At 43.2% G+C, this 27,324-nt stretch overlaps 1 protein-coding gene across 1 annotated transcript; it reads right to left on the reverse strand.

Annotated features, from left to right (window-relative positions):
- Positions 1-4,009: 4,009 nt before the first annotated feature.
- Positions 4,010-17,101, reverse strand: LOC110527208 (sodium/potassium-transporting ATPase subunit beta-233). Its single transcript, XM_036951370.2, has 6 exons — positions 16,264-17,101; positions 9,949-10,077; positions 7,981-8,136; positions 6,047-6,231; positions 5,740-5,823; positions 4,010-5,464 (listed from the first exon to the last, which is right to left on the reverse strand). Exons 1-6 carry the CDS (start codon positions 16,352-16,354, stop codon positions 5,204-5,206), a joined length of 906 nt encoding a protein of 301 aa, XP_036807265.1. The 5' UTR covers positions 16,355-17,101; the 3' UTR covers positions 4,010-5,203.
- Positions 17,102-27,324: the final 10,223 nt, after the last annotated feature.

Genomic DNA, 27,324 nt, shown 5'->3' on the forward strand with positions numbered 1-27,324 from the left:
ACCCCATAGTCTGTGAAACAGGGAGTAGAGCCAGGTGAGAAAGTGAATCCAGTGGTGCTGCTGCGTATGTCTGCCGTGCTCAGTTCTCCCTGGGGATCAGGTCTCAGTGTAGCAGTCAATGAATAAGTCATGATGATAGACAGACGCAATACGGTGGCAATAATCAGCCAGATATGGGCCTCTGGAGTCAGGTTCAACATCAGAAACACTGCACTGAGAGATGTGTGTGTGGATACTGAGAGGTGTTTGTGTGTGTGTGTGTGTGTGTGTGTGTGCGTGCGTGCGTGCGTGTGCGTGCGTGCGTGTATTTAAGAGTGCTGTGGTCTAATGTATGTGCATCAGTGAATAGTATGTGTGTTGTGATAATGATGTTAAAGAGAGTGTGTGTTGTGATGAGGTTAGAGAGAGGGTGTGTTGTGATGAGGTTAGAGAGAGTGTGTGTTGTGATGAGGTTAGAGAGAGTATTTGTTGTGATGAGGTTAGAGAGTGGGTGTGTTGTGATGAGGTTAGAGAGTGGGTGTGTTGTGATAATGATGTTAAAGAGAGTGTGTTGTGATGAGGTTAGAGAGAGTGTGTGTTGTGATGAGGTTAGAGAGAGTGTGTGTTGTGATGAGGTTAGAGAGTGTGTGTGTTGTGATGAGGTTAGAGAGTGGGTGTGTTGTGATAATGATGTTAAAGAGAGTGTGTTGTGATGAGGTTAGAGAGAGTGTGTGTTGTGATGAGGTTAGAGAGAGGGTGTGCTGTGATGATGTTAGAGAGGGTGTGTTGTAATAAGGTTAGCGAGAGGGTGTGTTGTGATGAGGTTAGAGAGGGTGTGTTGTGATGTGGTTAGAGAGAGGGTGTGTTGTGATGAGGTTAGAGAGAGTGTGTGTTGTGATGAGGTTAGAGAGAGTGTGTGTTGTGATGAGGTTAGAGAGAGTGTGTGTTGTGATGATGTTAGAGAGGGTGTGTTGTGTTGTGGTGGAATGAGAATCTAGATAGTTTCCCATGCCAAGACCATGGGCCTCAGGTAAGCTAGACTCTAGTGTTGTCTGTCATGGCTCTGTCCTCTGTGCCCTCTGCTCTTCTCCCAGTGTCCTCTAAAGGCCCCTCCTCTCTGCAGTGCCCTGGCTCCTGGCCCACAACAGGTTCCCCGGCCACTCATCTCACACACTGTCTCATTAAGCTATCACCTGCCTGCCCGCCTGCCCGTCGCCTAGTTGGCTGCCACTGTGCTGGGACCTCCGTCCGCCATGCCCCCGAGGCTAGCGCCTGCTCCCGCCACCGGTCACAAGATACGCCTCTGTCTTCGTGATGTATCTCCATACAGGAGCCTGAAACAGAACCCCACTGTTGGGCCGCTGCCTCTCCTGTCCTGGTCACCCCGGCTACTTAATGCAATTACAGAAAGGGAAGCTAGCCAGGTCTCAACATGCAGTCAGGGACTATGTTAAAAATGATACCCTGTACCCTATGCAGTGCACTACTTTTGACCAGGGATAGTGCACTATATAGGTAATAGGGTACGATTTCAGATGCAAGCAGGCAGTCAGTTCACCAGTCAGTCTACGCTGCCTGGACACCCTCACCCTGGCCCTGTCACAGCATTACTGAGACGGTTGGAAAATGCACCGTCACTCCACTCCTCATTTGAGGTCCCGGTGGCAAACACACAGGGCTCCCATTCATGAAAGCCTTTCTGATGGAAAACCCAAATAGAGTTGCTGGGATTACGTTTCAGCTGCTGCGTGTGTTAGAGACAAACTCCAAGAGGAGGAACCTGCGGTGGTGGAGTAGCTGACAAATGAGGAAGGTAGGCCTGAGGAAGGAAACACTTCAGCTACTCAACATGGCTATCATCCCTCAGATTACTGTGTTGTACTTGACTTGAAGATTGCTCACAACAACCTCAATGTTTATTTAAGACAAGCTATATCCCTTCTGATAAAACTAGAACCAGAGCCAAACTGTATCAGGGCCCAATTCAATCCCCAAAGTTCAGCTTTATAGCGTGATTGAAATTTAAAGGCAATGTTCCCGCTTTAGCGGAGACTGCATTCGCGGGAAACGCTGCACGTCGGCTCAATCGGAAATGACCTTCACATTTCTATAGCTGAATCAGCTTTCCATATTGAATAGTTCAAAGCTAGCCTTTCTGTAGTCCAAGATGAACTCTTAATTAAGGAGCCTACCTTTTCTCCTTCAGGTCCCAGGACCTTCTGTTATCTTCTGAGGTAGACTGGCTCAAAACAGCCAAATACTCCATTTAAATGTGAATGGATTATTAATGGCGATCCGGTTCTAGAAACATTAAGTCATTTACTTTCTCATTTCACAAATACAAAATATAGAATTACTGTACATCACAGGAGGCTGCTGAGGGGAGGTCGGCTCATAATAATGGTTGGAACGGTGCGGATGGAATGGCATCAAACCCCTGGAAACCATGTGTTTGGTGTATTTGATACCATTCCACTTCAGCCATTACCACAAGCCCGTTCTCCCCAATTAAGGAGCCACCAACCTCCTGTGCTGTACACTGTTTTAACAGGCTTTATGACAGTTGCAGCCGACAGTATTTGTCAGTTACAACACGTTTCTGGAGGACTTCTTCCAATACACACAGGTGTTCGGCGCATGCTAGATAGCTCATTAGCACAGGTGGTCCCTCTGTCTTCCATCATTTCTTTGGTAAACACGCGCTGTAACCTGGCGATATGGCCATGTGGGAACACGAATCCTAACCCTATAAAGGTGTTAATCAATTTACCTTTTTGTTTTTATAAAATAATTTCTTGCTGATATGAAAGATGAGGTCCTGATGAGTGTTAATGTTCAGACCGAGTGTTGGGGCTCTTAAAACTCCCAAATACAGAAGACACCTTCGTCCAATGACTTATGTGTACAGAAATGGACCTGAGAGTCATGACCAAGGACTAGTCCTTTCCACATTGGCTCTCGAGTGGCGCAGCGGTCTAAGGCACTGCATCTCAGTGCTAGAGGTGTCACTACAGACCCTGGTTCAATTCCAGGCTGTTTCACCGTGATTGGAAGCCAATTGGCCCATCGTCGTCTGGTTTAGGGTTTGGCTGGGGTAGGTCGTCATTGTAAATAAGAATTTCTTCTTAATTGACTTTATTTAACTAGGAGCCTAGTTAAATAAAACATTTTTTTTTAAAAGAATGAGCAGCATGGTTTTAGTCAGTCACCCAGGTGATGTGTCTTAAGCCTGGAGGCTAGCTGAGCTGTGGTAGCCATGGCAGTAGTCTCTCAGGAGAGGAGCTGCGATAACCACAGCAGTCTCTCAGGAGATGAGCTGTGGTAACCATGGCAACTGAGGCTAGTAGTGAAAAAAAACATAATATCCCTTACTTAGCATTGACAGCTCTCTGTAACATCTTTGATTTGTAGGTGGTTTGTAGTCTTTTCCAAGCCGACAACGCAACACAAAAAAATTATCATTTGACAAGCAGTTTCTCTATTGTCACGTTGTTGCAAAGAAAAAAAAAAACACAAAAACAGGTCAAATCAAATCTTCTGAAATTCACAGAGTTGACCTTGACAGTCATTAGCAATAGGAAAACAGAGGAAGGGCAGATGCACCAAGGGGAGCTGGTTTGGCAGCACTTATTCCTCCCTGATCTGTTAGCATCTGGTTAGAGTTGATAAGGAGTCCGTTTGGATGAAGATGTTCTCCTTTTAATTAAGGGCATTTCAAATCTAACAAGTGTTTTTGCAGGGTTTAAAATACATAAACAACCCTTTTCCTTGCCAATCCTCACTACTCTCTGAACATACAACGGTCTGATGTGGTTCCATTTCCATCGTCACTGATCTGAAAGGACAGGGAAGGTCACAGCAATAAAGCAGAGGTCATCGCTAGGGGGTTGTCCTTTCACCTGTGCTGTTCTTTCAGATCAGTGCATATTGAAAGGAAAGGAGACAAGGAGGGGACTCCACTTTAGACTAGTGCGGTGTGTCCTTACAGCGGAGTATTGGTCTTGTTTGAGAGAGACTGGAATAAAGAAAGTTGTGTTTTCATCATTTTATTTCAGGTTTTTTTCTTACTGGGATTAAATAAATGACAAGAGCGGATGAGAACTCCTGATAACGTGACTGATGTTAGACATTGACGTTTAGCACTTAACATCGACAAGAAATCCTAAAAACACGGGGTACAGCACTGCTTCTGATAAGATTCTCAACTTGGACCAGTGACTTTGGTATTGTATTTATACATTACACTTTTCTGCAGAAAAAAATTAAATTAAAAAAAGTACAACCACATAAATATAAAACTCCTTCCACCATGTAAAATGGTTAACACATTCATCAGAAAGTTACACCACGTTGTGAGGTGACGTAATTGAGCAAAACAATCATCTTTAAAAAGCAGAGTTAGCACCGTTGCCGTACAACAGGCAAAAGTAGCCCAACAACCCGGAGACACAACTCGACATTAAGAGGGAATCAAACAGAACGAAAGGAAGTAAAAGCCTGAAACAATAGCGTAATAAAACCCTTATCCCACATTTAAATGATTCTAAAAGAAAAGCCATGTGAAAATTCTCACAATCAATCAGACAAAGGCAAAAATAAGGAAAGAGTAGGCCTAGTTCCCTGGAGTGCAGCCTTTTTCCTCACACGGGTCAGAAGAGATCAGAGAGTACCGTGTCAATATTTTAAATTATTAAGTATTCATATATAGTATATACACATCTTGGACTGCTAAAGCTTGCTCACATAAGTAAACAGGTTACAACATGGCTTGGAAAGGACCAATGTATGCGACTACTGCACTGTACACTCCAAAAATATGTATAGAAACCACACAAGGCAGCAATACGGAGGGGGACAAAACACTGCTCGCTACACATCAGTAGTGGAATTACAATTTACAGTCATAAATGAAACATGTCCCCATGGCTCAAGGAATATTATTCATTTACAGTAGAATAAATACTTGATGCTATTGCTACTCCTCCTGCGACTTACATTCTAACCCTAGACAGAAGCAGAGAAGCCAGTGTAAAGCAGACAGATGAAGTGTCGTCCCGTATGTTATGACTTTTGTTCAAGACTAGTTGTGATTTTTTATTTTTTTTTAAACTTAACTTTGTATTTCCACCCCAACTCCCTTTCCTAAATTATTTTGTTACTTTTGAGAAATGGTTGGGGAGGGAGAGGGGGCTGGAGAGAAAAAGTGCTATGAACCTAACTGTGGTCATAAGTTGGTGACAGTGAATTTAACGTCAAATTTTCCTTGGAACTTGTCCTTCTCGCTGTAGCCAATGTTCTCTCCGTAGGCTCTGCACTCGATGCGCAGCTCGGTGTTCATGGTGAGGTTGACGAACTGGAGGGCCACTAGGGGCTGCAGGTACTGGGGGTGAAGCAGCTTGCCGTAGTAAGGGTAATACTGGAGGGGGAAACCTTCCCCAATGCCGTAGTACTTCACCTCACCCATCTTACCGGCGTCCTCCTCTCTCTGCAAAGAGATTGGGTGAGACAGTCAGAAGGAGAAAGACGGTGCTATTTTGGTCATTCTGACATCTGACCTTCACCCAGAAACACATTTACAATGCCTGGTTTAGTGACGGAACAGGGACTATTCCTCGAAAGCAATTCTAGAATTGCTAGAATGAACATTCCCCCATTCAAGTAAACATTCCCTTAGGCTTCAATGTTGCTTTACTGACTACTGTCAACTGACATTGGAATGATCAATTGTGATTTGATGTTGTTCCATCTAATTCTGTCTACCTTGTTGGTGCAGAAGATGGGCATGACGTTGGGCTGGACCTTGGTCTGGGCTCCCTCAGGGATGCTTTCATTGGAGCTGGGGGGCTGAAAGAATGGAGGCCAGGTACACAGTGAGGAAGGAGGCAAAACAATCTGCTAAAAACAGTAACACTTTTACCTAAGAAAGTTTATGTAGATTTTGTATTCAATAATGTACTACTACTTTGCCGGGAAATATGCATAAACTAACAACCAGGGGCCACTGGAAATATCACAGTGACCAGTTTGTACAAGAGGTCAACTTTTTATATGTCCTTAGGATATTTACCCGTGGCCTGAAGTTGACGATCCTGTTGAGCTTGACGATCAGGCAGGGTTTTCCTTCCTTGAAGCCAAAGTCTCTGTCTTCCATGCCGGAGCAAGGCCCAAGCCAGCTCCTCTGGAAGCGACAGGCCTTCCTGATCCCCACATCACTCTCCAGGTCACCACGGTTCTTATAGTCTTCCGGTTGCTCTGAAGGCAGGAGGAGGAGAAATCAAAAATAAACAACTGAGCACAGGAAGCCACAGCTGCTCGCTTCAACTAATTCATCAAAAACAAATTACAAAAAAACACCTTCTCTCTGAAGCCAATACACAATTCCATTCCATGTCCTGGACACTTAGTTCCTATCCCACCTGATGTTAGACCGTCAGAAAGGATTCAATAAGCAAAATGCTAGAAGATGATAGTACCACCTCCATCTAAGTAGAGCTTCCACCACACCGAGCACCTCTTAGGTCTGTGTCATGGCAGGCGGTAGGACTAGGAGCTAGGGCTAGGACTAGGAGTAGGACTAGCAGCTAGGGCTAGGACTAGGAGCTAGGAGTAGGACTAGTGGTAGGACTAGGGGTAGGACTAGGAGCTGGGGGTAGGACTAGGAGCTAGAGGGTAGGACTAGGAGCTAGAGGGTAGGACTAGGAGCTAGAGGGTAGGACTAGGAGCTAGAGGGTAGGACTAGGAGCTTGGGGGTAGGACTAGGAGCTGGGGGTAGGACTAGGAGCTGGGGGTAGGACTAGGAGCTAGGGGTAGGACTAGGAGCTAGGGGTAGGACTAGGAGCTAGGGGTAGGACTAGGAGCTAGGGGTAGGACTAGGAGCTAGGACTAGGAGCTAGGGGTAGGACTAGGAGCTAGGGGTAGGACTAGGAGCTAGGGGTAGGACTAGGAGCTAGAGGGTAGGACTAGGAGCTAGGGGTAGGACTAGGAGCTAGGGGTAGGACTAGGAGCTAGAGGGTAGGACTAGGAGCTAGAGGGTAGGACTAGGAGCTAGAGGGTAGGACTAGGAGCTAGGGCTAGGACTAGGAGCTAGGGGGTAGGACTAGGAGCTAGGGGGTAGGACTAGGAGCTAGGGGGTAGGACTAGGAGCTAGGGGTAGGACTAGGAGCTAGGGGTAGGACTAGGAGCTAGGGGTAGGACTAGGAGCTAGGGGTAGGACTAGGGGTAGGACTAGGAGCTGGGGGTAGGACTAGGGGTAGGACTAGGAGCTAGGGGTAGGACTAGGAGCTAGGGGGTAGGACTAGGAGCTAGAGGGTAGGACTAGGAGCTAGGGGTAGGACTAGGAGCTGGGGGTAGGACTAGGGGTAGGACTAGGAGCTGGGGGTAGGAGCTAGGGGGTAGGACTAGGAGCTGGGGGTAGGACTAGGAGCTAGAGGGTAGGACTAGGAGCTAGGGGTAGGACTAGGGGTAGGACTAGGAGCTAGGGGTAGGACTAGGAGCTAGGGGTAGGACTAGGAGCTAGGGGTAGGACTAGGAGCTAGGGGTAGGACTAGGAGCTGGGGGTAGGACTAGGAGCTGGGGGTAGGACTAGGAGCTGGGGGTAGGACTAGGAGCTGGGGGTAGGACTAGGAGCTAGGGGTAGGACTAGGAGCTAGGGGTAGGACTAGGAGCTGGGGGTAGGACTAGGAGCTGGGGGTAGGACTAGGAGCTGGGGGTAGGACTAGGAGCTGGGGGTAGGACTAGGAGCTGGGGGTAGGACTAGGAGCTAGGGGGTAGGACTAGGAGCTAGGGGGTAGGACTAGGAGCTAGGGGGTAGGACTAGGAGCTAGGGGTAGGACTAGGAGCTAGGGGTAGGACTAGGAGCTAGGGGTAGGACTAGGAGCTAGGGGTAGGACTAGGAGCTAGAGGGTAGGACTAGGGGTAGGACTAGGAGCTAGAGGTAGGACTAGGGGTAGGACTAGGAGCTAGGGGTAGGGGGTAGAGAGCGGAATGGAACAGTTCCTGTACCTCCACAATCCTCGTATTTCATCTGGTCCCGCTGTTTGTCGTCGTCGTACATAACCAGGAACTCTCGCATGGCCTTGGTGTAAGTCAAGTAGGTCTCCACATCATTCAAGTTGAAGGCGATCTCGGATTTGTCGGAGCGTGGGGTGTGTGACAGGCCTGAGAACAGACAGTCACCATCAGTTTTAATGTTACAGAAGTGAAGTACTATTAGCAATACACACTTATAATAGGACAATAATGTTTCAGTGGACTTGTGGCCATTCTATTTACACTAACTCACAACAGTACTGAGTATGAAACCAGTTAAGAACAGTCAGTGTAATTTGCTTTCTAATGAAGTCTTTCAGTGAGGCAGTCATCCATCGAAGAGTCCACACTTTGGAAAACAGTCTTGAAGAGGAAGACAAGGTGAATCCCTCTCATTGTTCTTAGCAGGAAAGACGGGTCAGTAAAAGGGAAAAGCCCATTTCAAACAAAAGACAACTGTCTCTACGCTACGACACAAGATCCAAAACACGTCCACCCCCATTCTCTTCTACTTCCTTATTTACAACCAGCCCAGCCCCCACACTAAGTTCCATCTTTCATGACCAGAAAACTAAAGAGAACTAACTGGACTGAGTGAGGTGAGGAGTCTGAAGAGAGTAATGCTTCTCTTCTCTTTCTGCTTGTTAGTGTCCTCTTCGTTGTGAAGACATGGCCCAGTTATCAGGCCTCCTGTGGAAAGTAACGCACTATCAACGCCTAGCTACCTCTCCTAATGGAGGTTCCCCGAGCAGACCATGGCTATATATATATACACCCAGACAGACATGACTGGGATACTAGCTTTAGACCCAATTCAAATGCAGCTTACATGTCTTTGACAATGTCATGGTTGAAAACACCAACAGGAAAGGGTTAATGCTCTGTGGAAGGGCACTGGTGCTGTGGGATTGGGTTGTGTTGTGTAAGGGGAGAAAATAAAGTAGAGAATAGCATCTGCCGTTGACAGTTTACCACAGAGCTCTCCCTGGGAAAGGAAGCAAGCAATGTCTACCAGAACTTCACGGTCTGTTTTAACTCTAGTCAAAGGCATCAGGAGAGAGCTCTGTTAGGGGACCACACTGTAAAGTTCACAATTAGCACTTCTCCCTCCATTTCACACCCACGTAATCAGAACAGACTCCAGCGAAACTGACTAAGCCTCTCAGAAAGAGGAAACTGTGGAGAAAGACATGAAATATGCAAAGTCCAATAATGGGAAACGGGAACAGTTCTCGTTCTTTAAACACTACACTCCCTAACAAATTGGGAAGAGAGGCCTCTGCCCATGTGGGAGGCCTTTAGGGGAATTAATTGCGACACTTGACCGACCCACTACCTACACCAAAATGTCCAATACGTCATGAGCATTTAAACAGTAGGAAAACAGTAAAACGTCAAGGATTCAGTTCACTACTAGACCCAAGTTAATTTTGACAGAAGCACTTCTGTACATCTTTGTTATTGGATGTAAGCATACTACTGTACAAGCTAGCCTAAATGAGCCAGGGCCATAAACACTGAACCAGTACCAAAATAGTTCCACATGCTGCATGCATGGATGACACCCACCGTTTACTTGAAAGACAAGAGTCCTCTGTGTCGGACCTCAAAACGGTACTGTGCCGGCCTGCTCTCTGGCCCATACAGTGCTAATGTCAATTCAGCTGATATCTCACAGTGGGACTCCCTTAACGAGTTAAAGTGTGAAATTCAATAAGAGGATGTTTGACGGACATAACCCACCCCTCTGAGATACACAAACATGCATGTTAGACTCTGGCTGCAGCCCAAATTGCATCCTATTACCTACATAGTGCACTACTTTTGACCAGTGGGTAGGGAATAGGGTGCCAATTCAAACAAAGCCACTGTGGTTGGACACCATCTCTTATCCCCAGGCAGCAGTAGTGGCTCAGTGTCTAGTGTTCAGTGATACCTTACCTGGGGGAGCAACTCTGTCTTGCCAGGTGGGTTTGTAGTTACTGAGGGTGAGAAGCAAGGCCTGGATGGTGCCGATGAATACTCCAGCCAGAAAAGCATAGAAGATTAAGTAGAACCCTAGAATCTTAACTGTAAAAGGAGAGAGAGAGAGAAATGGGTCATCACCATGCAAAAGATGTGGAGGACAGATGATTGTGACATACCTTTCTTTCCTTTAAAAAAAAACTACAAACACCAGTGATGCCATGAAATTAAGATCTGGTTGTTATGTTGTTGACAAGGTCCATTTCCACTCATTTAATTGAGTCATACAAAAAGCACATACAGAACTCCAGCATTCCGCAATTGTAGAATGTTAAATCTGCCCTGAAAAACAAGGAACATTCCCCATAATAAAGTCCTAAGTCCAACCTTAGTATTACTGCAGTAGTTAAGAATCTGCTCTAGTTATTAAGAATCTGCTCAAGTCAACACAACCCTGCCACCCTAACCAGCCCTGCAGAGCCAGTGTGTACAGTACGCTAAACACAGCAGACATGTAGACTGTGGATCCCCACTTTCATTTTTGACTGTAGTGTTTGTGGAGTTGGGGACTTAAAATGCATACCATTTTAATATAAATACATAAGCAATGTCTTGCACCACAAAGTGAGACAAGAAGGGTACAGCTTAAGAAAGAGAAACAGCAAGTCTGCCTACTGTGTCGTCAGAAGAGTGTTTTCTCAGTGTTCCAATTCAATCTCATTCGTGTCTATCCTATCGTCAAACCTCAATAGACTGCCCAGTCATTGCACCACAACACTATCAAACATATTAAAAATTAGATAAATAGATTGGCTGGCTCTACTACTAATCCAAGCCCACCTGATTTCTACTTTAAGCTTCCTGGTTCGGACACAGACTATCCATAACTAGAATGAGTCCCAAATGGCACCCTATTCCCCATGTAGTGCCCTGGTCAAAAGAAGTGTACAATATAGGGGAAAAGGGTGCCATTTGGGATGCACACCTGGGCTCAGTGATACCTATACAGGTAGAATGCATGCAGACAGAGAAGCCCGTGTCTCCTATGGAGGGAGCAGGAGGTGACCTAACCACAAAGCTACTGTTCCAAATAGTAATCCACCTATAACAGTAGATATTGTCTTGACTCTTCACTGAGGGCAGGAAAACGAAAGTGTAACCAGTAGATCATACAGTAGTAGCCAGGAGAACAACAACTTCAGGCTTCAGAGTAAATCAAATTGTCAAAATTCGCTTTTGGTTGCTCTTAAACTCAGAACCCAGAAACAAATCTCAAGCTAGCTACTCAGCTTTAATTGTTAGGCCTGTCACAAGAGACTAGGTTGCTCTAAAAATAGTGTCCACATCGCAAATAATTTATTGGTCTTAATACATTCAGGTCCCAATAACAATGGGGGCAGTCTGCATGCTCAGCTTTTATACAAAACCTAGATACTACCCAGCTGGCACATAACGTCCTGAGAACCATACAGTATGTTTCTTAGAGCTTGGTGAGAGTGTGGTTGTGCTATGGTTATTTTACATACAACCTTCCACAACATTCTGGGAATGGTGCAGGATACCCAGCTAGTATATAACATTCTGAGAACCATATGTTTCTTAGTTGGGAATTTCAGTACCTCAGTTGAACTTTTCCTCATGGTTCTATTTAAAAGTAATGTTCTCAAATTGTTTAGAGAATGTTCAATTTAGGGGCACTGTTGCAGAAATCACATCGCCTTTTCCTGGTTGCTAAAATAGTTTGCGACGAAACAAGCAAGCATAGTGTAGAGAATCATTGTACCATCTAAACCTCCCAGAATGCAGTTCCTAGGGCTTCCACTAGATGTCAGTCTTTAGAAAGGGGCGGCAGGGTAGCCTAGTGGTTAGAGCGTTGGACTAGTAACCGGAAGGTTGCGAGTTCAAACCCCCGAGCTGACAAGGTACAAATCTGTCGTTCTGCCCCTGAACAGGCAGTTAACCCACTGTTCCCAGGCCGTCATTGAAAATAAGAATTTGTTCTTAACTGACTTGCCTGGTTAAATAAAGGTAAAATAAAATAAAAAAATAAAGAAAGAGTTTCAGGCTTTTTATTTAATTTAAATGAGCTAGAATTTGTTGTTTTTGTAAATGGCTCCCATTTTGGCTGTAGTGTTTGTAGCGCGTTCCGGTGAGTGCATGTACTTCGTTGTTTATCTCCGGTAATGACAGTACTATTGTCTTAAATTGTATTGTTTATTCACATATTAGGGTACCTGAGATTTGATTAGAAACGTTTGACTTGTTTTGAAGAAGTTTATTGGTAACTTACGGGATTCATTTGTATGCATTTTGAACGAGGGAAACCGGTGGATTACTGAGTCAAGCGCGCCAAATAAACTAACTTTTTGGGGATATAAAGGACTTTATCGAACAAAATGACCATTTGTTATGTAGCTGGGACCCCTGTGATTGCAACCAGATGAAGATCTTCAAAAGGTAAGTGATTTATTTTTTAATCGCTATTTCTGACTTGTGACGCCTCTGCTTGGTTGGAAAGTATGTATGTAATGCTTTTGTATGCGGGGCGCTGTCCTCAGATAATCATGGTGTGCTTTCGCCGTAAAGCCTTTTTGAAATTTGACAAAGCGGCTGGATTAACAAGAAGTTAAGCTTTTAACTGATGTAGGACACTTGTATTTTCATGAATGTTTAATATTACGATGTGTCATTTGAATTTCGCGCTCTGCAATTTCACAGGATGTTGGCCAGATGGGACGCTAGCGTCCCAATGATCCGCAAGAAGTTAAAATGGAGGTTTGTTTAAATAGACTAAAGTGAACAGTTTTGTATGAGTAAAAAAAATGCATGCTAGCTGCACTAATTCCATGGCTAGAGAACAGAAGATCATAGGGTCAAATCTCACTGACAACGTGCCACAATACATTTTTTTTCTTTAAGTTTTGCATTTGAATGATTCATGCCTAAGAAAATGAATTCACATGTGTCTGATCTGTGCTTGGAGTTCAACACAGTTAAGCTAGCAGTGTTACTCTTATTGAAACATGTTCTTAGAATGTTATTTAATTACCTTCAAATAACCTAGAATTTCCATTCTCAGAACATTAATAAAACCTTCCAGGAAAACTTCCAGGGAACCATAGAACATTCACAGAACCTCCCTACAACCTTAAAAAGAAAATATATACATTCCCAGAACATGTGAACTGTTCACTTCCGTTCTCAGAACATTTGTTTTACAGGTCAGGAAACATTATTTCGTAATCAGAACCAATGGGAAACCAAAAACGTAACGTTCCCACAACTTCCAAGGAACCAAAATGTGCTAGCTGGGATATGCATAAAACCAGCACAGGTATACAGGTCCAGAATGAGAAATCATAGGCCCGGGGTTTTGGTATATTGAAATCTGCAAAAGGCAAACCAACAGCCACAACCAACCATAGAATTATAATCCATAAATGGCAGGTCTGACTAACGTCAGGACTGGCATTCATTGCTAGTGTACCCTTGAATGTAACAGTCAGTCAAAGTGTACCCTTGAATTTAACAGTCAGTCAAATTGCCAAAGTAAGACGTTACGAAACCCTTCTATGGATTATATGTCTATGGCCGCAACTGTACATTTGGAGCACGCTGCCCAAACTGCAGCCTTCCCGACTGTAGGTATACCGCTAACTGCCAAAATAAAGGAAACACTTAAGTAAACGAGGGATACAAAGTACATCTTATGGTGTGTGGTGCATTTTTCTGGCATGGATAGGTCCACCTGTAGAATCTATGCCAAGGCGCATTGAATCTGTTCTGGCAGCTCGTGGTGACCCAACACCCTTTATGTTGGCGTTTCCTTTATTTTGGTCTGTGCTCGTGCTAAAACTTAATCCACAGTTGTTTTTTTTATAAACTATACATTTTCTGTGACTAAATTATGCTCTCTGGTGGATTTCAAACATTGAGAGTGGGGCTCCTGTGGTTGGATAAAACATTTTTATTTTTTATTATACAAATACATTTTTAAAAAGCATCTTGGACCCTCTACGGGCTTGGGCCCTGCCCCTGACTCACAATTGACCAGTCACATTTATTTAATTATGCAGTTTATTTGTATTAATCCCCCCCCCCCCAGTTACCCATGTGGGCCTCATACCGCGTCTCCTCCCACCATCTGATGACTAGTAGAGTGGCAGCAGCAGTCTACACTCATTGAGAGCGGGCTCGAGTCCTGTGGTTGGCAATAAAAAGATATACACCACACACACATATCTTTTAATATTATTTTTGTAAAACAACTTAATATTATTTTGCTTCCTCTTGGCCCCCCCACAGGCTTGGGCCCAGGGACTTCAGCCCCGGTAAGCCCCTGCATTAAGCCAGCCCTGCAGGTACAGTGCATTTTAGTAATTTAGCAGAGGCGCTTATACAGAGCGACTTACGGGATAAATTATGGTTAAGTGCCCTGCTCAAGGGCACATTGTCAAGATTTTTACGTAGTCGGCTCGGGATTTGAACCAGCAACCTTCGGTTACCATCCGAACGCTCTTAACCGCTAGGTTAACTGCCGCCCTGAGTCCAGCCATAGTACTAGTACAGTATTAGAATCTCCTCAAGTCACCCCCAACCCTGCTGCCCCCACCAGCCCGCAGAAATACTACTGTATAGGCCTAGTGGTGCCCCAACCCACCAGACCTGCAGAGCTAGTACTGTTTTGGCCTAGTGGTGCATAAGACAATGTCAAAAGGTCACATCTTATAGGAGACAGCAGTTCCCTTTCAATCAATTACGCAGGACTTAAGATGTCCTTATAATTTTGCCAAGGAACAGGCGACATCACAACCACCCAGTGTCTTATCCAGATCATGCGTTTTCCCTGATCACAATTGGCCGGTACAAGGGTGCATACATTATCCATATTATAGACGAGGGTTCAATATCTCCTCTCTCTCCATGCATCACACCAGATAAAACATATGTTCTTGCATTGTAGACAGATTAAATTAATCATGCAAGTGGCCGAATGGAGACGAGTCATCATTAAAGTCATGGATAGTGTCACACACATTGTACAAAATTATGCACCACTTAAATTGGATGGATGAGGAGCACCAGTGTTGGTTGGAGACATGTTTGGGTTTGGGGTAGTGGGGTTGGAGGCTCACTTCTTTAGGTTTCCTTCTCATTTTATTGAACTGAATATTAAATGATATGTTGTGCTTGTAACCCCCCCACCAAACAAGAAAAATGACTAAATAAAAAAATATGGTCACCACAAAAATGAAAAGAAAAGATCCAAAACGAGGTTTGGCCTTGAGATAATACACACAAAACACAGTTGAAGTAAATGACCAAACCAACCAACTTGAGGGCGTTAGGTAAATAAGCAAAATTGCAACATGAATTGTCGCTCAGCTGGTCATCCTCTGAATACCGAAAATGTCGGGTAGTTGTGTGACATTGAGACGAGGGAAGACATGGGTGAAGATAGAAACGAGAAAAGTACAATTAGTCTAGTTAATACATTTCCATTGTTAATTAAAGTGACACAGTATCCACATCGAATAGTAGTAACACAAGATGGAATGTCCTCTCAATAATTCCAAGTAGGCCCCATCACCTTGAATCACCTTGGACTATGATGCATTTTTAACCCTTTGATTGTGTCATTTTACATCGGAAATTAAACTAAGTCTCTACAGCATGTACATATGGTGTAATTCAATCCTAATACTTATAGATCATGTTACTGCGATGGAGAGTTCTAGTCTCCTTCCAGGCATAGGCGGCTGCGTCTCTGCAGTGTGATCAACTAGCCTACTGTACTATTAGGATTCGAACCTTTAGAATAACATGTTCTAATAATGTATTATGCATATTCCCACCACCGTCTTTCAACGACCTATTTGGATTCTCATATTAATTTAAGATGTGCGAACCCATCTTTGCTTGGAACAGTCGGTAGGCTGTTATTTTGAATAAGGCAGTAGGTTCCTAGCAAGGACAGTGAAATATGAGCAAAAACTGGTCGCATGTTCACGGTATGCTATTACTCACAACACAGACATGGAGAGCCATGAACAACGAGTGGCGATGGGCAATGATATAGAGTCGGTGACACCGTACCATTGTAGCACACATTGCTGCAAAGTCAAATCAAACAGGTGCTATGCACCAAGATTAAATTAAGACTCGGTGCGTGTTCCATACTGCCCAATAGAAGTTCGATCGTGCCATATGAGATCCATCACAATTTCGATTAAAACCTCCGGCCACAATGGCCAATTACCGTGATCATAAATATCAGAATTGCATACTTACACCAACTCCCCCCTGTGCGTCCACAAAATTCCCCCTTGTCCGAATCCCATACAAACTTCTTCCATCCACCATCGTCTTTATTCGAAGACATTTTCGACTGTGTGGTGCTCTTTCTTTATTCAGTTCCCTTCGCTTCTGTCTGCCGGTCCCTCTCCGGAGTACCAAATTCCAAAAACAGACGGACTTGTACACGGCTTGTTCCTGCGTACTCACTGCACACAGATATATCCCAGTTGCAGTCGACTCCGCCCGAAAACTATTTTAACAAGTCACCCACTAGGAGGGAGGGCCAGCTCTCGCGAATCACAAACGCGCGCCCTCTCTGCGTAATGCTATCGTTTGTGGAGAGTCGGCAGCAGGGTTTTGCTCCACCCCTGGACGTAGTATACGTCAGAATGTCCTTTACGATGCGACCCTGCGATTTCAACAGAAGATAACTCAAATTAATAAAGATTCAGAGGCATAGTACATATATTCACAGCGCCAGCTATACATTACAAATTGCCACCATTGTCTTCATTATCTGGAGACCTAATTCACTCAAACTGGGATTTACAATGTGGGTAAACTTAAAATGTTAAAAATTACAGAAGTATGATGGCCTACCATAATTACTATTCATACTTATATGATCATCTGAGGAAGCCAAGATGACTTGGCCATTCCTCATTAACTCAATTGTAATTGGAGAAAAACACATATGATCCATATCTAGCACATTTGGTTCCCTTGGAAGTCGTGGGAACTTATGTTTTTTGTTTAGCTGCAACCTGAGCTTGAAGAGGCGCTGTTGCACCTTCTTCACCACACTATCTGTGTGGATGGACCATTTCAGGTTGTCAGTGATGTACACCCCAAGGAACTTTAAGCTTTTCACCCTCTCCACTGTGGCCATGTCAATGTGGATGGGGGCGTGGTCTCTGCTGTCTCCTAAAGTTCACGATCAGCTCCTTTGTTTTGTTGACGTTGAGGGGGAGGTTATTTTCCTGGCAACACTCCACCAGGGCCCTCACCTCCTCCCTGTAGGCTGTCTCGTTGTTGTTGGTAATCAGGCCTATGACTGTTGTGTTTTCTGCAAACTTGATGATTGAGTTGGAGACGTGCGTGGCCATGCAGTCATGGGTGAACAGGGAGTACAGGAGGGGGCTGAGCATGCACCCTGGTGGGCCCCCGTGTTGAGGATCAGCGTAGCGGAGGTGTTGTTGCCTACCTTCACCACCTGGGACCGCCCCGCCAGGAAGTCCAGGACCTAGTTGCACAGGGCAGGATTCAGACATAGGTCACCAAGCTTAGTGATGAGCTTGGAGTGCAATATGGTGTTAAAGGCTGCAGCTGTATTAGATGAACAGCATTCTTACATAGATATTCCTCTTGTTGAGATGGGATAGGGCAGTGTGCAGTGCGATTGCGTCATCCGTGGATCTATTGGGACGATATGCAAATTGTAGTGGGTAAAGGGTGTTGGGTAAGGTGGAGGTGATATGATCCTTATCTAGCCTCTCAAAGCAGGTCATGATGACAGAAGTGAGTGTCGTGGGGCGACATTCATTTAGTTCAGTTACCTTCACTTTCTTGGTTACGGGAACAATGGTGGACATCTTGAAGCAAGTCAGGACAACAGACTGGTATAGGGAGAGATTGAATATGTCCTTAAACACTCCAGCCAGCTGGTTAGGGTTAGGAGTTAGGTTAAAGGGCTAAGATTAGGGGAAGGGTTAGATAACATGCTAAGTAGTTGCAAAGCTAAAAAGTAATAAGTAATAAGTAGTTGCTAAAATGTTCAACTTGTCCGTGATGAGATGCAAACACACAACCTTTGAGTTGCTAGATGTCTGCGTTAACCATGCTCCTTTCCTTTTTGCCTTAAGTAACCTACTGTCATACCAAACGCAACATATCATACTCATTTGAGTGTTCCGGATTTACTTAGGCCAATGTCATGGTGCTACGGATTTTAGTGAAATATAATATGTTTTGCTCTGAGACCAGGCTGTTCCTTTTCCTGTTCTAGGAACATTCCATTTTAGTTTGCAGGAAGGTTTTGAAAATGTTTTATTATGGTTCCCTAAAACTTTTCCTGGGAGGTTTTATTAATGTTGTTCTCTAAATGTTGTGAATGTTTTGAATAAAATTGTTATTTGGAGGTTTTTGAGTAACTTCCTTATAACTTTCACTAAATGTTTGACTAAGGCTTTTAATAAAACGGCCATCTTAGGTTAACTGTTTTGAACAACAAGCACAGATAGGACACATGGAAATCATTTGCTTAGTCATTAATCATGCAAACACATCTATTTTTTATGGTGACAGAGCATCAGTGAGTTTGAAACCTATGATCTTCTGTTCTCTATCCATGGAATTAGTCCAGTGTGCCACCAGGATGGCACTTGCCTGCTGTTTATTTATTTAACTCATACAAAGCTGTTCATTTTAGTTTATTCAAACAGACCCCATTCCAAAGGAAATAAGCACTCATTAAGATCAGGTGAGGACAATTACTGAGCGCGGCCGACACACCTTAACATACCTAACAAGAGAGGATAGAGAGAGTTTTGTTGTTGCTGAGAACAGAATGTATATGTTTAAAAAAAACATTCTTATAACATTCTTTGAACCTTATTAAAGTTTTCAGAAATTCCCACAGAAGAACGTTGTTTCTTAACGTTCTATGAACATTCTAACAACATTACTTAATATAGAACCATGAGGAAACCTGTAGGAAACATTATACTGAAATTCCCACAGAAACCGTTGTTTCTTAATGTTCTCGGAACAATTTGAGAAGATGACTTTAAGTAGAACCATGAATACACTTGTAGGAAGTTACACTGAAGTACTGAATTCCTACAGAAGACCATTGTTTCTTAACCTTCTCTGAACTATTTGAGAACATTCCCAATGTCAAACCAATTAGAAACGATTCCTAGAACATTCCCAATGTCAAACCAATTAGAAACAATTCGTAGAACATTACCAATGTGAAACCAATTAGAAACCATTCCTAGAACATTACCAATGTCAAACCAATTAGAAACCATTCCTAGAACATTCCCAATGTCAAACCAATTGGAAACCATTCCTAGAACCTTACCAATGTCAAACCAATTGGAAACCATTCCTAGAACATTCCCAATGTCAAACCACTTGGAACCATTCCTAGAACATTACCAATGTCAAACCACTTGGAACCATTCCTAGAACATTACCAAAATTGTAACCATGTTAGAACTTTTGGGAAACATTCTGTTAAAGTAATGATATGCCAAGAAAACAACTTTTTTTCTGTCAACTTACTTAAATGTGCTGAGGATGTTCCAAAGCCAAGCAACTATTCTGCACCATTCCCAGAAAGTTGTGGGAAGGTTGTATGCAAAATAACCATAGGACAATCACGCTCTCACCAAGCTCTAAGAAACATATGGTTCTCAGAACATTATGTGCTAGCTGGGATGTGACCCATACAAAAAATGATTCAAAAGTAATAATAATTTAATCAAATTTAGCTGAAATGTTCAATGGGATTGTGCTGCTTTACTAATAGGTCACTGGCTGTTGTGCAGTGTGAAGTCAGTGTAAAGCACTGCACACAAAGCTCTATGTTATTCAATGTTACACAGGACCCTCCGTATACGCTGCCAGTAGCCATAATCCTCTATGTGTGAATGTAACTGGACCTGCAAGTGGGTGTCAAAAGGACAATTGACTGCTTTACCTAGACAAACACTATCCAGTATTCCCACTATAGGATGCATATGTTTATATCATGACTGCTGGGCAGCCACCCTATGGCTTTGAGAAACAGTAGGGTGACAATAATAGAGAGCGAGGGGAAGGTTAAATCTAGAGGTTAGACAAAACAATGATAACACTTCCTATGGACCACCACTAGCCTATAGACCACCACTAGCCTATGGACCACCACTAGCCTATTGACCACCACTAGCCTATGGACCACCACTAGCCTATTGACCACCACTAGCCTATAGACCACCACTAGCCTATGGACCACCACTAGCCTATTGACCACCACTAGCCTATAGACCACCACTAGCCTATGGACCACCACTAGCCTATTGACCACCACTAGCGTATTGACCACCTCTAGCCTATGGACCGCCACTAGCCTATTGACCACCACTAGCCTATTGACCACCACTAGCCTATTGACCACCACTAGCCTATGGACCACCACTAGCCTATTGACCACCACTGGCCTATGGACCACCACTAGCCTATTGACCACCACTGGCCTATGCCATTTAAATGACATATCCTCCATAACTTTATCACTGAATAAACCGTTCCATTTGAATGTCATCAAACTGGACACCAGTAGGCCTACTGTATTGAAGCACATCAGGTATAATCTGTCAGATATCCACTCTGGTTTTAGACATGGAGGATATCCTCCCTCCTGTGTTGTTGTGTACATGTACGTGCTGAGGACCACACCCTGGTAGCTTTGCTGTTCCTCTCCCAGGGATAATAAGCTCTGGTTGCACACCGCTGCCAAGAGCACATACAACCGAGCTAGCTCTCCCTAGGCTGGATGCCAACACCCCTAACACCCTTCTGAAGGGGGCTCAAGGGTAAAACCTCCCTTCTGCGCCAGAGGCAACGTAATAAGGCAATGCCTCAATTTCATGTTTTGCAAATGGGGTTGGATTTATTTATATGCTTGTATACTGCTGGACCAGTGTGCATGTGTGTGTGTGTGGGGGGGGGGGGGGGGGGGGGGGATACATGTGTGTGTGCACATAAACATGTTTGTGTGTGTGTGTGCATGTGTGTGCGTACGTGCATGTGTTTGCACATAAACATGTTTATGTGCGTGTGTACCCACATGAAAGAAATACTACAGTAAACTATGTTATAAATACTATAGTATTTACTAAAGTGTTTTAGCAGACATTACTGTAGTATTCACTGACGTATTTTAGTTTTATAATCTTTGACATAGAAGTGGGGGCTTCGGGAAATCAACTGAAGAAATACTAAAAGAGCTAATTCTCCATAACCTGTAGGTAGGTAGGTAGGACTGTTGTCTGAACAGATAGTTCAGAGCTTCTGCTTTTTTTAATAAACTGTAGGGGACACAATATTTGGTCTATACTTGGCATGTAGGTTTCTCACTTATGACTGGCACAAATTGGGACATGGGGGTGGGGAATGGGCAGGGTATATGCAAATTAAATACTGTAGTATTTACTATAGTTTTAAAAAAAAAGTGTTTTTGATGACATTACTGTAGTATTTACTAGTGTTTTTTAGCATTTTTTTGCAGATAATAATGTAGTGTTTACTATAGTATTCTACAGTATACTACAACAGTACTATACATGATCAAGAGATACTACTGTATGTAGTACAGTATTCTACAGTATACTACATTTTACTATACTATACTTTACTTTTCTATATTAAGTACTATAGTATTCTATAGTAAACTGTAGTATTTTTTCATGTGGGTATGTGTGTGTGGATGTGTTTGCACATGTGAGAGTGTTTGTTTGTGTGTTCCATTAATCACTGGCTCTCAGGCAGCCATGGACTCATGCTCCATTAACGATAATTCCCCTGCTCTGCCACAGTAAATTACCTCAGATAGTCATGACTGGAAAATAAAGGAGTGTATTGTGCCCCAAAAGCACAACACAAGATTTATTTTGAGCTTTTTCAATAGCCATAGTGTGTGCATATTAACTACAGACCAATAGTCAGCTGGCCATACTGTCTGATTAGGAGATTAGTTCGTAATATTATTTAATGTATTTCATAATAGATCCTACACAGAGAAACAATACAGGGATTGTTCTCAAATTAACTTCAAATCCAGTTGTATAGCACCTTGGCAGTTGATTTGTGACTGTGTATTGCAACGACGCCTTTCAGGGTAGTTTATAAAATCTGTCATTTTGTCATTTAGGGTACTAGCCCTTTAAAACCATATCTAAGCTGATTTGAAGTGGTTATATAAACAGAACAAGGTGATTGAGGCTTCTGATACATATCTTATCAGGATACAGAGAGAGCCCCTCTGTGGTGTGTGTGTGTGCAGTGTGTCAGTGTACCTGCCTCCTGTCGCTGAAGCAGTGGCCTCAGATTATAGTAATAGATGTCAGACAGTGGCAGCTGTCAGCTACACAACACCGTTTCGCTCTCCCTCTCTCCCCTGGACCATTCTCTCCCCTGCTCCATTCTGCTCCTCCACACTGCAGAGAGAGACAGAGACTCACACCCTGTCCTCAATAAAGTACCATGGCATGAGTCATAATACCCATAAAACCGAGCAGTCAAACAGGGAAATGGTTCCAATCGTTTTTCCACCATTCATTTAGAAACACTTAAAATAAGGGCTACGTTTTGTGTAGGCTTACCCTGGGGTGACATTTTGATAACTGTGTAAATCTCTCTCGGACAAGTTGACTTTTATCAATATATTCGGCTGTATTTACCCCCAACAAATAAAATGCTAATTGTCTGCTAATGTGGCTATCATAAAGAACTACAAATGCCATGATGACCTGAACTAGACTGCCGAATCAAGGCAAAGGTAAAAATCTCTGGATTAACTTTTTAATGTTATTTAAATGTAGTAATTCATAAATTGGCTACACTTCTTTAAATGTACCTGTTGGCAAAGGTGCCTGCTAGAGATGACGTGCAGGAGCTTGCAGGGATTTGTAGTCTTGCATGATGTCTACTTTGACGCTAATTAGCATTTTTCGACTCTGAGAGTAAATAGAGACAAATATACTGCTAAAGTCACCTGTCCGAGAGAGATTTACATTGTTATCAGAACGTCAAGCCAGGGTAAGCCTACACGAAAAACAGCCCTTATTTTAAATGTTTATGAAATCCCCTATGGGAAAAGGAATAATGGAAAAACAATTGGAGCCATTTCCCTGTCTGACCGCTAGGTTTTATGGGTATTATTACACCTCCACAGTGATCTATGGACTATTTACTAATTGTGGACCATTCAATAATGTAGCAATTTTAGGAGAAATCCTATCCACTCTCTAAAACCCTATTCGAACCAGATTAGTTTAACTGGGGGAAGTCGGGTAATGTAATTATGTGCCCGAGCACAAAACACCACATTCGTAATTTTAGTCCCGTTCAAATCTGCCATGTCAATTATTTTCACATGGTGGAAGTAATAATTCCAGCCAGAATAATTTTGTTTTTGGCAAACTCTAAGGTCCTCTGATAATACTTATCCTGTGCAGTAATTGATAACTCGCCAAATATGTCCATTTAATGTCTGCATACAGTTCATGGTTCTTATGTAGACTTTCTCTGAACTGAAAGCCAATATTTCAGGCTATCCATAGACAAGTTGAACTATCTTCACGGCTAGAACAGTCGCCAGGCTTCTGTCATAACAGTTTGGTATTTATTTTTTATTGTGGAAAAATACATGATGGGGTAATAATTACATAACCAACGTTCTATAGTAATAGAAGTCGAGACAGTAGTTTAGGAAACTCTCCAATTACAGGAAGAGGGAGGTTAAAACAGTTTATTTAATGGAGGGGGTTCTATCGTTGTGGAACCGGGCTTCCTCCAGACCATGAGCCAGGTGCCCCGATTTGGCTGACGGCCAAGTCGTAGGTAGGTTAAGCACATGGAGTAATGAGTAGGATTCTGTGTTTTCACATGCTAAAGTGATTTCTTTTGATAAACACTTTATCTGCATTCAAATGAAAACTAGTTTGAAAATTCAAACATACAGTACCAGTCAAAAATTTGGACACACCTACTCATTCCAGGGATTTTATTTATTTATTCTATTTTCTACATTGTAGAATAATAGTGAAGACATCAAAACTAAGAAATAACACATATGGAATCCTGTAGTAACCAAAAAAGTGTGAAACAAATCTAAATATATTATTTATTTGAGATTCTTCAAATTAGCCACCCTTTGCCTTGATGACAGCTTTGCACACTCTTGGCATTCTCTCAACCAGCTTCATGAGGTAGTCACCTGGAATGCATGTCAATTAACAGGTGTGCCTTGTTAAAAAGTTAATTTGTTGAATTTCTTTCCTTCTTAATGCATTTGAGCCAATCAGTTGTGTTGTGACAAGGTAGGGGTGGTATACAAAACATAGCCCTATTTTGTAAAAGACCAAATCCATATTATGGCAAGAACAGCTCAAATAAGCAAGACAAAAAGGTCAGTCAATATGGAACATTTCAAGAAGTTTTAAAGTTTCTTCAAGTGCAGCCGCAAAAACCATCAAGCACTATGATGAAACTGACTCTCATGAGGACCACACAGGAAAGGAAGACTCAGAGTTACCTCTGTTGCAGAGGATACGTTCATTAGAGTTAACTGCACCTTAGATTTTTATTTATTTTATTTCACCTTTATTTAACCAGGTAGGCCAGTTGAGAACAAGTTCTCATTTACAACTGCAACCTGGCCAAGATAAAGCAAAGCAGTGTGATACAAACAACACAGAGTTACACATGGGATAAACAAACGTAGAGTCAATAACACAATAGAAAGAATCTATATACAGTGTGTGCGGATGTAGTAAGATTAGGGAGGTAAGGCAATAAATAGGCCAGATTGCAGCACAAATTAATGCTTCACAGAGTTCAAGTAACAGACATATCTCAACATCAACTGTTCAGAGGAGACTGCGTAAAATCAGGCTTTCATGGTCAAATTGCTGCAAAGAAACTACTACTAAAGGACACAATAAGAAGAGACTTGCTTGGGCCAAGAAACATGAGCAATGGACATTAGACCGGTGGAAATCTGTCCTTTGGTCTGAGTCCAAATTTGAGATTTTTGGGTCCAACCGACGTGTCTTTGTGAGACACAGAGTAGATGAACGGTTGATCTCCACATGTGTGGTTCCCACCCTGAAGCATGGAGGAGGAGGTGTGATGGTGTGGGGATGCTTTTCTGGTGACACTGTTGTGATTTATTTAGAATTCAAGGCACACTTAACCAGCATGACTACCACAGCATTCTGTAGCGATACGCCATCCCATCTGGTTTGAGCTTAGTGGGACTATCATTTGTTTCTCAACAGGACAATGACCCAACACACCTCCAGGCTGTGTAAGGGCTATTTGACCAAGAAGGAGAGTGATGGAGTGCTGCATCAGATGACCTGGCCTCCACAATCACTCAACGTCAACCCAATTGAGATGGTTTGGGATGAGTTGGACCGCAGAGTGAAGGAAAAGCAGCCAACAAGTGCTTAGCATATATGGGAACTCCTTCAAGACTGTTGGAAAAGCATTCCAGGTGAAGCTGGTTGAGAGAATGCCAAGAGTGTGCAAAGCTGTCATCAAGGCAAAGGGTGGCTACTTTGAAGAATCTCAAATATTAAATATATTTAGATTTGTTTCACACTTTTTTGGTTAAGGTCAAAAAGCAATCAATTCAGGCTAGGCGTTGGTAAAAGCATGCAAAGATCAGTGAAAATTCAGTTAAATAAGAAAGCTAAAGTCCACCCTATGACATGTATAGGTTGGAGGGTGTATGTGCAGAGTGTGTGTGTGTACACGAAAAGTGTGTGTGATTCCCCATGGCCGTAATCACCTGGATTTCTAAGTCGTGGAGTGTGTCTGGCAGCAGTGAATTGTAACAGGGTCAGGCGAAATGTCAAATCAGTTATGCTAACTTACCCAGCAGCACCGGCGGCATTGGCTTTTAAATACCACTTACCTCAAGGTCGGCAGTAATAAAGCCAAAGTCAAAGTAATTCCTATTCCCAAACCAGAATCATTGGGTTGGATCCAACCATGTCCACCCAAGGCTCAGACTATAGCAATACTGAGAGGACCAAACAGCATCGTTGGTAAAGCAGTCCCACTATAATGTAATAGGTTAGATGTTATCCTAAAGGGAATCATTAAATCCACCTGTACTTTACTGTCTTAACATACTTTTATTTTATTTTTTTTATTTCACCTTTATTTAACCAGGTAGGCTAGTTGAGAACAAGTTCTCATTTGCAACTGCGACCTGGCCAAGATAAAGCATAGCAGTGTGAATTGACGATTCTACTGTGTCTGGGACAGATGGGGAGGCAGAGAGATGTATTATCACTTATTACTATGCAATAAAGCAATGATTATGTAGGCGATTGTCATTGCTGCATTTTCCACAAACATGGCTTAACAAATAGGCATCCACAAACGGGCTTCCACAAACAGGCTTCCACAAACAGGCCTCGACAAACAGGCTTCCACAAACAGGCGTCCACAAACAGGCTTCCACAAACAGGCCTCCACAAATAAGCCTCCACAAACAGGCTTCCACAAACAGGCTTCCACAAACAGGCCTCCACAAACAGGCCTCCACAAACAGGCTTCTACAAACAGGCCTCCACAAACAGGCTTCTACAAACAGGCCTCCACAAACAGGCTTCTACAAACAGGCCTCCACAAACAGGCCTCCACAAACAGGCCTCCATAAACAGGCCTTCATGAGTGTGAAGGATTAAGGATTAATTTGAAAGACTTTGATGCTAGATTTAGTCAGGTTAATTAATCCAGCGCACCAAATATTTTCAGGCCACTGGGTTTCATGAGTTCCTCTTTATAACGTTGTTATCAGTAGAGTACCATGCTGATTGGCGCCAGCAGCCACTACCTCCCTGGCAGGCAGCTCTGATCACCCAGAATCCAAGGGGGCATGGTAATCATGCAAACATTCAGCAGTGCAATTTGACAAGAAGAAACAAACAATACGTTACACACACACAGACACACACACACACACACACACACACACACACACACACACACACACACACACACACACACACACACACACACAATGGTTCAGCTTCAGGGACGGCTCTCGCCAGCGTCAACTGTGTCCTCTTGAGAGGAGAGGCTCCTCATTGGTGGATGCCCCTGAACCACACGCCTAGCTTCTAGTGTTTGTTTTAGTGTGGTGTGTATTGTGAAATATTCATGAAGTCAATCATCGAAGCTAAGCAACCATTTTAAACCCAAGTAGACACTGGAGGATCCCATTGTCTAAGGATCATGGTGTTTACTGCTTTGTGACCTCTCATACAA

The sequence above is a fragment of the Oncorhynchus mykiss genome, chromosome 18 (assembly GCF_057628025.1).
Source record: "Oncorhynchus mykiss isolate SJ-2025 chromosome 18, ASM5762802v1, whole genome shotgun sequence".
In the NCBI taxonomy this organism is placed as follows: Eukaryota; Metazoa; Chordata; class Actinopteri; order Salmoniformes; family Salmonidae; genus Oncorhynchus; species Oncorhynchus mykiss.

Excerpts from the sequence above, each read along its gene's own strand:
- LOC110527208 (XM_036951370.2), bottom strand. The coding sequence starts at position 16,354 with ATGTCTTCGAATAAAGACGATGGTGGATGGAAGAAGTTTGTATGGGAT. Across the intron at positions 10,078-16,263 it reads ACGCACAGGGGGGAGTTGGT|TTAAGATTCTAGGGTTCTAC; the intron begins GTAAGTATGCAA and ends CTCCTTTTACAG. Across the intron at positions 6,232-7,980 it reads GAAATACGAGGATTGTGGAG|AGCAACCGGAAGACTATAAG; the intron begins GTACAGGAACTG and ends TCCTGCCTTCAG.